We start from the raw sequence: 10,409 nt of genomic DNA, 5'->3' as shown, positions 1-10,409 counted from the left end.
ATATATATATATATACACACACACACACATATATAATTACTGTAAGACATTACTGTAAATATAAGGTTTAGGTCATACAGCCCATTCCTAATAACACAGATAGAAGATAGAATCAGCCAGGAAGATCCATAACACATTTTCCCTGAAAATAAGCTCTCTACTTTGGGAAATGTAATCATGGATAGACATGACCTTTTTTTTTATTGTTGATTAAGACTTTCCTGGTCTTTTAACTATCAGATGTGGCAGCCCATATTAATCCCAGTCACGTTCAATAATGTTTTGTGAATAAAATGTGGCAGGAATTGAATGTGAAACCGGATTGGAAGAGGAAGGTGGAGGTAAAAACTCAATGGCCAATTCGGGCCACATCTAGAAAGAGAACATGTAGTGGCTATGAATCATGGTATTGATATGTGGTTGTTATTTAGATTCTTAGAGCTTGCAAGTATGTGGGAGGTTTACCATGACCTTGTTTGTATCTCTCAGGAGGTACAGAGCAGCGCTGCGCAAAAGCCTGAATAAAATCCGGCAGATGTTTGAGTATCCTCGTAAAAACTCCCTCTCCCAGTGCACGACCATACAGCCACGCCGCGAGAGCAACAGCTTCTCCTCGCCAGCCCCCAGAGTACCTCCGGCACTACAAACAAACAACGAACCCCAACAGGAACTCACACTAGTTTGAGCGCGACCCTCACTGGTGGTTTGAATAGCGCAGAAATAATCATGACTTAAGGAAGCATCTGCAGAATCGCTTCACCCCAGCACAAGAGGACACTGGGTTGGCGGAGCTAACCAGAAGCAATTTCACTGCTTATGATGTCAACAGACTTCATACAGAACGAAGTAACCTTGTGCGATATTCTACAGTAAACAAATCTTGAAAAAAGAAGAGAAAAAAGGATTTTTGCATCAGAAAAGATGTATTGTTTTCTTTTGTGACTTGTGACAGAAACAGTGATTCACTTTTTTTCTAAATGAATGCTCAAAGGACAATGCAATGTGATTGTGAAATAAAACCTGTCTCTAAAATCATAGTTCAGTTGCTTTCAGAAACTGCATCCATGACTGACTTTGACTGTTTTATGTATTATTTGTATTATTTTGATGGTGCAATCTGAACTGACACATTTTACTGGCTACGTAAATATGTTTTTTTTTTTTTTACCATTTCTTAAACCCCGTTCACACCAAGAATGATAACTATAAAGATAATGATATTAGCGTCCATGAGAACGATTTTTAGAACTATATCTTTATCGTTATCTTTATAGTTATCGTTCTTGGTCTGAACGGGGCTTTACTCACACCAACCTCATAAATGAATATTCACTGAAAAGTAACTGTGACATGTAAGCCAGCAATCATTATAGGAATATTTCACCCCCCCCCCCAAAAAATGAAAATTTGAAAAAAAATTTGCACTCTCAGGACATTGATGAGTTTGTTTCTTCATCAGAGAAGTTTTTTTGGAGAAATTTACATAATTACATCACTTGCTCACCAATGGATCCTCTGCAGTGAATGGGTGCCGTCAGAATTAGAGTTCAAATAGCTGATAAAAACCATCACAATAATCCACAAGTCAAAATGTTTTAGTCAAGACTTTTTCCCCTGGAGAAAGCGTTGTTATGGATTATGGACTTACATTTCGGCAAGAAATAAAGGTTTAAAGTTAAAACATCTTAATAATGTATTTATTTCTCACAAACACACAGCTTTTCACTTCACAAGAGGTTTACTGATGTACTGGAGTTGTGTGGATTACTTTTGGATTTTTGTGATGTTTTTATCAGCTGTTTGGGCTCTCATTCTGACGGCACCCATTCACTGCCAAGGATCCAACTGTGAGAAAATGATATAATGCTAAATTTGTACAAATCTGATGAAGAAACAAGTTCATCTGCATCTTGGATGGCTTGAGGGTGAGTACATTTTCAGCAAATTTTCATTTTTGGGTGAACTACTCCTTTAAAACCATGCATACTCAGAATGATCATAATATAAAATGAGTAACTGTGACTCCAAATTATTTTCTGTAAAAATTTCACGTCATGTTCCTCAATATACTGTCCAGTATTTGGAATAATTTATTTAGAATTCTATCTTTTGAGAATCACTAAGATATATAAAAGGTTAGAAACTACTGCAGGTAAGTAATGCTTTAAATTGGAAATGCATAAAAAAAAGAAAAAGAAAAAAAAAGAAGAAAGTCTGCCCTCTAGTGGACCACCTGTATTTAAGATGGAAACCTGCATGCAATCTGACACCAGGTTCAACAGAGACAGTATCTGTGACTTTTGTAATACTGTGAAGGCAATTTTGCTTCACAATTTTACATAAACATTTTAAATAATAAAAAAAAAGTCAGTTGAGAGACAAGTCAAAATGATTTTCCGTGGTAATCCAAAACCATCCGCAGAGGCGGACAGTAACTAAGTACATTTACTTGAGTATTGTACTTAAGTACACTTTTTGAGTATCTGTACCTTACTTGAGTATTATTTTATGGAAACCTGCATGCAATCTGACACCAGGTTCAACAGAGACAGTATCTGTGACTTTTGTAATACTGTGAAGGCAATTTTTGCTTCACAATTTTACATAAACATTTTAAATAATAAAAAAAAAAGTCAGTTGAGAGACAAGTCAAAATGATTTTCCGTGGTAATCCAAAACCATCCGTCACAATGCTACATTAGCTTGTAAACATGTATGTTAAGGGTTATTGTAAGAAAATCCAACAAATTTCACTCTAATGTACCTGATTCACGACCTCAAAGTAGAATGCAAGAGTGGTGTTTGGATCCAGTCCACAAATCTTCCACTGACTTGTGCCACCAGTTCCTATTTCCTACAAGCAGAAGTCAAAATGAATGTATGTTCTCTGCATTGCCAGGGAAAACACTGAACCTAAGAGAAAATGTATAACCTACTTGATTTAAGATAGATGAGCTACTTACGTTTTCTGACACACAGGGACCTTTGGCGTTCAGGGAGACACATGGGCCGATTGCTCCAGAAATCTTTATCTCTCTTGAAGTCTGAAATAATAGTTTAATAAGATTATAAGGTAACCCACATATAGCACAGTTAAATAATGAAAGAATCAAAACAGTTAAGACAACAGAACAATTATATAAAAAGAAAAGCAAGCCACCTTAATCTCAAGAGTCCCTGCAAATGCCACCTTAAAGGAGCCCTGCTCGTCCTTTGTGAAAACTCTCTGGAAAGTTTGCTTGAACAGGGATGTGTTGAAAGAGTCTGCCATGACCATATAACCCCTGCCATTTACACAAAAGCAGAAAGATATACTGTTGAAGACAGTCTAAATACAAGGCAAGTTTACAATCAGGACAAAAATCCTTTATTAAAACACCATAATAGCAAAGGAAGAGAGTTTCACACATTTCTGAAAAAGTGTTTGCTCATACTAAAAATATTGGGGATAGAAATATGTCTAGATTTATGTTTCCTGACTCTCAACATGTTTTAATATGCACCAGAGTCCCCTCAAATCTCTAAACATGCACTGTCAGCATGCTGAAACACAACTTAAAAAGAAAATTGAAAACCTTTTTTGAATCACTTACCCTGTATGGTTGGTGCAGCACTTCATTTCCAGTAATCCTGTCTGATCCAGAGCGCATGCATAAATATCAATGATGTGTCCATTGGCAGCAGCACGGTTGGCCAAGGCTTCATAGTGCTACAAGGGAATGAAGTACAATTTTAAATGTGTACAGAAACAACATTCAAACTTCAAACAGAATAGGAATAGCTCAGATAGTAGTGCATGGCATTATCAACGCCAAGGTCATGGGTTCGATTCCCAGGGTAAGCAAGATCTAATAAAATGTCTACCTTGAATGCACTTGCCTAAACATGTGGTCAAATGCATAAATGTAGATGTAAACTCAAACGTGGTAAGAATTAGGATAATCAGCTTTTACGGACCAGCTGATCGCTGGTTTTCACACGTAATGCTGTATGAATAAAAAAAATATGCAGTTGTTTTTCCAGAAAATAACACTCCAATATTACTGTGTTCTGCTCTGAATTTTCAAATAGTTGAAAACGCAAAAGGTCAGTTCAATTGTGAACTTTCCAATGCACCTCTGTGACCCATCACTCAACTAGTACAGTCACTTCAAGATACTCCATCTTTATGAAATCACTGGTATCAATCATTGGCTTCTACCAAGCCAATCATACAGACAACAAATACGGGAAGACTCACTTTAGTGGCTTTCTTCATGAACTTGGCATTGTCTTTCTCGATGTCGTGCCAGGATCTAATAGGCGTTTTCAGTTCATCTCCTACCACCATACCCGGACCCTGAGTGGCGGGCCCACCGATGAACGCCATGATGCGAGCACCAGTGTTAGGGAAAGTGCACTACAAGAGGGAAGGAAATGGAGGGCATCAATAACAAGCACAAAGCTTTGGACACACTTTAATGAATTTATGCATTTTATGATCTTAAAAACCTTTTGAATTAAAGACTTCATCTTAAATGCTTTATAACCAATTATATTATAACCTGTGCGGACATGAATGTTTTAGAAAACTCTTTCATTACAAAATATGTATTTTTGAGCAGTATAGTGAATAAAAAGCTGTCAATGAATATCCAGTACACATTGGAAACTTCTTCAGTGCAGTTTAAAAAGCATCCCAGGATGCACTTCAAGATGTTGAGTTTTTGAGCACATCCAAAGTGTGCAAAACTACATCGAAGAAGCTATACTTTTTGATCACAATCTAATTCCCATTCTTCTTTTTGTGTTACTTCATAGATTGAATGCCTTTATTATTAGTCTAAAGTGAGGAAAATAGTAATAATAAAGAATGAGAAGGCGTGTCCAAACTGGTATTGTAAACTTATAATTTAGTAACTGCAGCTGGTAGCAAAACGGTCATCACAGCAGACCATTGAAGATAATAACATAAATCATGACAGTCACCTCTAACAGACCAACAGCAATGGAAAGAGCCACTCCGAGTGATCTCAGTGGTCGTTTTCCTTGAGTCACAGGCCAGGGGTCTCTCTGCAGCTCTCCCAGCAAATCTGTCAGATTCATATCTATCTTCTGTACTGGCTGCAGAAACCTGAGCACATATATAATCAGTGACTACCATAAGTCTTCATTCATATCGGTTTGTTCAACTGGTCCCACGACTGAGCCTGGTTTCCCCAAGGTTTTTTCCCCCACTACTATCAACTGATGGAGTTTGGGTTGCTTGTCACTGTTGCCTTTGGCTTGCTAGTTGGGGTTTAAAAGACACTTAATGTTCAGTAATATTATCAATTTGACTGCACTGATACTATCGGATGAGAACAAATCTTGAACTGAATTGTGCTGGATGACGACACTATTGTCTTCTGTAGAGACGCTTTATAGCTGAATTGAATTTGTTTCATAATGGATGGATTTTGCAACTTCGACACTGTTATTAGGCTGAATTGAATCAACATTGAACTTGAGCTGAATAACGACAGTGTTGTCTTCTTCAGAGCTGTTTATAGCTGAATAAAACTTGTTTTATAATTGATGAATTTTACATAGTTATTAAAGGTGCCATAGAATGCATTGATACAATATTTTAAATTGTTCTCTGATATCTACATAGAAGGTATGTGGCTTAGGTAAGGGCAAAAAATCTCCAGAAATGGGTTTACATGTCCATTTACAACCCTAGGATTTGTCCCTAGAATGAAATGGTCTGTTTTTACCTTATTTGGAAGGGTCATGAATAATAATGTTGAGCTCTGCTCTGATTGGCTGTTTCACAGTGCGGCTCATTTCAGTAGCTCACACAGCAGGAAGGAAACACAGGGAAAATATATATATATATTTCAATACTGTCTCTCGCGGTTATATCGTTGGGTAATTATACTGTATATAAAATGCCGGCATCAGGAAGCCGCTATTAATATGCGGGGCATTGAAACTGCTTTCGAATCGCTTTTTACTTTCACTTTCGCGATTTGCGATCGCACGTGCTCTATGTAAACTACAGCGGCAGTACTTACCACACATTTTACAAGATCAGATGCTTGTCAGTGGTGCTCAGGATCTGTAAATCATTCGCCATCATCCTCAGTCATCTCTCCTTACTCTGTTTATGTGGTAAGTGAAATCTTATGTACTGTAATGTAACAGGCTACCACTAGCAAGCAGCTAACCATGTCCCTTTAGTGGCTCTCGTTATTTTATTAGAACGCGCGTTGTTTTCCGTGACAGTCGGTGTTATGTTCTGATTCGCCTATTTTTCAGTGGTCTTTTGCATGCACGAGATTTACATAAGAAGGAGGAAACAATGGTGTTTGAGGCTCACGGTATGTCATTTCCATGTACAGAACTGTTATTATTCAACTATGCCAAGGTAAATACAGTTTTCCATTCTATGGCACCTTTAAACTGAACTGATTCAACACTGAACTGACTTGAGCTGACACTAGAGCTGGTTTACAGCAGAATTTGAATTTGTCTCATATTTGATAAAGTTTGCATCATTGATTCTGTTATCACTGTTTATCACTCTGAAGCTGCTTTGATACAATCTATAATTTATAAAGCACTATATAAATAAAGCTGACTTGACAAGACATCTCCAGAGATTGATTAAAAATATCAGAAGTTGAACAGCTATCAAGATTCTTAAAAGCATCAATTTGATTACGCAAATTATTCTTTATATAGTCCGAAGATTTAAATTTGCAAAGCAGCTATAAAAACACATTTAGCTCACCTGTTTGAAGGAGGAACCTGAGGCTGTTGTGGCCCTCGGCCTGCCTGTGCTGCAGCTGGTTTAGTTAACCCAAGCATCTCCTGTACACAAGATTTATCCAATTAAAATATTTTATATTAAGAGACATTTGTGCTGATTAGTTTAGTCAAACACCTGTATCCTAAATTATCTTAAATCACCTGAAGCTGCTTAGCACTGAGGTCTTTTGTGCCCCTGAAGACGTAGCTCTTAGAGATGCCCTCACAGCCCAGCTCGTGAACCTGGACCATGCGTCCAAACGTAATGAGGCCCACCAGAGCAGTGGGAGGCAGCAGGCTGAGGGACATCTGAAGCGACTCCTTCAGTGCCTGCAGATCATCATCTTCCATGCATGTGTCCACCACATACAGGAAGTTCAGGGGCATCTGTGGACCACGCTACAGAAAATAAATAGAACCAACGAGTGAAAGTTACTATTCATGAATTTCAAGTGATCTTCATCTCAATCCATGTAACAGATCAGTAATTATTTTATTGCACGACTGCTACACGGTAAGTGTTCATTTTGCACAAAGTATACATATTTAGTTCTAGTGTTTAGTATTTATATGGCAATGAAAGGTGGTTAATTAAAAGGTTTACCTGGACAACATATTCAATAGTGGAGAACTGTGGAAGAAGCTCAGCAGGTTGGTTGACCTCCGATATTCCAGCGTAAGTTGGCGGGAACTATGGCAGGACAAGTGTCATTAATTAATTAACACTTTAAAAAATGCAATGCACTTTTCTTGGGCTGCAACCACTAACCGATAAAATCACTAAGAAAATAATCATCAACAAATATGATTATCGATTAATGGCATCTGTGCACTCTGCATACAAAACATCACTTTACAGTAGTGAATAATGAATTTCTATATATATTTCTGCATATATTTTACATTTGTTTGGCCTGTCAGGCACTCTGGCAGATGTGTGTGCTGTTTAATGCATTTGGAATGTCTTTTTCCTCAGCTTATAATAACTTACATTTTACAGTTTTATCCTTATCTGTCAAGCAGGAATTTCCATTTTTGCATAAAGTCTCGCCCTAACAGCAAGTGAGTCTCTGTCACACACTTCACACACTTCAGTGAATGAGCATCAACACGCATATGCACATCAAACAGACAGAGTGCCATAATTCTAAAATATACATTTGACTAAAAATATTTCTTGTTAGATATTAAATGTAAGTTTACAATTTCAGATGTAATTGTATTTTTCAAGACAGCAGAAACAGTAAAGGGACTACTGTAATGTAGTATAAATATAATATGTTCACATGAGGGAATGTGCATTCCTCCTACCTTGTGTTTTTTTTTTCTTTATTATCATTTTAAATTTTTTGTTTTAAACTTCTAATTTCAAATGGTAAACAATCTGTTTAAATGTAACCCCTTTTTTGCACATAATGTTTAATTTTGAGCCTAGTGTACATACATACCGTACATTCAGTATAATTATTTCCACAAAACTGCACATTGTTTTGAGGATGTGGAATGACAGTTTTGCGAATAACTGATCAGAATTACTTTATCTTTTAATAAAAATTATGATTTTTATGATTTGTGGATTTTTCATCCAATTAATCGAGGAAATAATCTACGGATTCATTCATTATCAAGATAATTCTTAGTTGCAGCTCTACACTTTTCAAAACTGCAATGACTTTACCTGGTTTCTCTGATAACAGAAGTTGCAAGCCCAGAGTTTTGCTCTGTAATCCACTTGACTGCGAAAAAAGAAAAAAACAGAAGCATAATAATATTAGGGCATCACAAGTAATGTATCCAGCTTTCATAATAAATGTGTTTATTTGGAAATTACTGCAATGGATAAGAAGTAGATTCTCCATCTGTGAACTCATTATGCTGTCTGCTCTGACTTAACAGACTTACCACAGAGGATTGAGCACAGCTCGACACGTGGCCCGGCTGCACAGAACTGGCTCGTACTGAATCGGGGGAAGATCCGGCCGCTCCTTCAGCGGGGTGAACAGGGAAGCCACCGGAACCACCATACGCGTGGCTTCCAGACGACTGGACGGCCAAACGTTCCAACTGAAACGGACGCCATCGCGGTCCTCATTCTGCTGGATGAACTCCTGGAAAGTCGCCATAACACCCTCTGGAATCTACCAGTTTTACAAGGTTAATAGATAAGAGAGAGAAATATATGCTGTGATATATTCAAATAAGACATGCAATCTGATCTGTGTGTATATTACAGTCGGATTTATCGTTAGTCTTTGGACACAGGGCAAACTATAATGTCAAATCACACATCATCAACAAAAGCTGAAATGAGATAAGAGATACAAGTTCAGAAAGCATCTTTGATGCTAAATGCTGTCTAGGTAGGCCACTCACTAGGTTTTGAATCATATACTAGGGGTTTTCAAACTTTTTGATGCCACAGACCACTTTCCTAAAATATAAAGGCAGCTATACATGTTCTTTTAAAAAGACAATTACAGTATACTGAAAAATACAAATGTATTTAAACATATAAAATATTGCATAATTTTTCTTTGCTTCCTTATTTATTTATTAATATTTGTGCTTATTTTATCTACCTTTATTTTATTTTTCCCCCCTCTGCAAAGTATAAGCAGTATGTGCTCAATTATGTCATGCCAAAAATGCTTTCATACTGACTTTAAAGTGTTTTTTTTTTCACAGAATTGATTATTTTATTACGCTTATTATTATTATTATTATTATTATTATGCAATGCATTTTTCTGAACTTTCTCGCCAGTTTGAAAACTCCATTAGCTACAGATGAACACCAAAAATGCCACATGTGCAGATGAGAAGAACACAAACCAATGAAGTAAGAGACGTATTAAAAACGATCAAGTGTGTCAATTACAACACTTTTGGGGAAATATTAAGATACAAAATAAGTAAGCAAGGCAACAATCTGCCCAATTTTCAAATAAGTGAATATTCCAACATTAGCTCATAACAAATGTTAGGGTAATTCATTTACTTCTCGCAAAGAAAAAAAAAAACATAAAACTGTGGTTATGCAGTCAGTTATATAGACAAATCGCACTTTGGTGAACAAGTTAAGTTTTAGTTTTTTAGTTTACTTGAACTACAAGGATCCACTGGGGGCGTCAGCCCACCCTTCCAAATTAGCCACAGAAAGCTAACGTTAGTCCGGTAGCTTAGGAAATAGATATCAGCTTACATCAACATGAAGACAACTTGAGAGCACAACTACTTTCTAAAGATCTGGTCCGATCAAACATTTCAGTAAACAGCCCCTGCGATGACCTGCCTGCTGATGTAACGTAACTTACACATGATGCTTCCAGTCAACACTGAGTTCAAGCTAAATGCCCTTTAAACCCGCAATTTCTCGCACTACAGTTCATCTAAGGCTTCACATTAATCACCATTAATAATAGAATCATTAGCGTAATATATACCATCATCTATTTGTGAAGAGTAAGTGTTCTGACGTACCTGGAGCCTTGATTTAGCGTCTCCACGGAGACTCTCAGTCAGTGACAGCGAGCTCGCGAGCTGATGACGTAGCAGTTCAACATGGAGTCGGTGCCACGTCAAGAGCCCGAGACTTATTTCAAAATGCATTTGAAGAGTTGTATTATACACTTTATC

The 10,409-nt window shown here is 37.1% G+C and overlaps 2 protein-coding genes across 2 annotated transcripts in view; one reads left to right on the top strand and one right to left on the bottom strand.

The window, feature by feature from the left end:
* Positions 1-685, top strand: part of LOC107733924 (melanopsin-like) — a 4,779-nt gene extending 4,094 nt beyond the window's left edge. The window contains exon 3 of the mRNA XM_016545779.1: positions 490-685. Within this exon, the coding sequence (XP_016401265.1) occupies positions 490-685 (196 nt within the window). The remainder of the gene's footprint in view (positions 1-489) is intronic.
* The window catches only part of LOC107734238 (protein transport protein Sec23A-like), a 28,137-nt gene extending 17,803 nt beyond the window's left edge, over positions 1-10,334 (bottom strand). Inside the window, exons 1-12 of the mRNA XM_016546148.1 lie at positions 10,254-10,334; positions 8,677-8,912; positions 8,453-8,510; positions 7,379-7,465; positions 6,937-7,173; positions 6,758-6,837; positions 4,969-5,113; positions 4,241-4,399; positions 3,594-3,709; positions 3,161-3,284; positions 2,964-3,044; positions 2,765-2,854 (exon numbers count right to left, since the gene is read on the bottom strand). Coding sequence (XP_016401634.1) covers positions 2,765-2,854; positions 2,964-3,044; positions 3,161-3,284; positions 3,594-3,709; positions 4,241-4,399; positions 4,969-5,113; positions 6,758-6,837; positions 6,937-7,173; positions 7,379-7,465; positions 8,453-8,510; positions 8,677-8,897 — 1,398 coding nt within the window. The 5' untranslated portion in view covers positions 8,898-8,912; positions 10,254-10,334. The remainder of the gene's footprint in view (positions 1-2,764; positions 2,855-2,963; positions 3,045-3,160; positions 3,285-3,593; positions 3,710-4,240; positions 4,400-4,968; positions 5,114-6,757; positions 6,838-6,936; positions 7,174-7,378; positions 7,466-8,452; positions 8,511-8,676; positions 8,913-10,253) is intronic.
* Between the last annotated feature and the right edge of the window lie 75 nt (positions 10,335-10,409).

The sequence above is a fragment of the Sinocyclocheilus rhinocerous genome, unplaced genomic scaffold (assembly GCF_001515625.1).
Source record: "Sinocyclocheilus rhinocerous isolate Xijiao unplaced genomic scaffold, SAMN03320098_v1.1 scaffold853, whole genome shotgun sequence".
NCBI classification, from domain to species: domain Eukaryota; kingdom Metazoa; phylum Chordata; class Actinopteri; order Cypriniformes; family Cyprinidae; genus Sinocyclocheilus; species Sinocyclocheilus rhinocerous.
The sequence above is the reverse complement of the archived record's forward strand: the minus strand, read 5'-3'. Positions and strand labels throughout refer to the sequence as shown.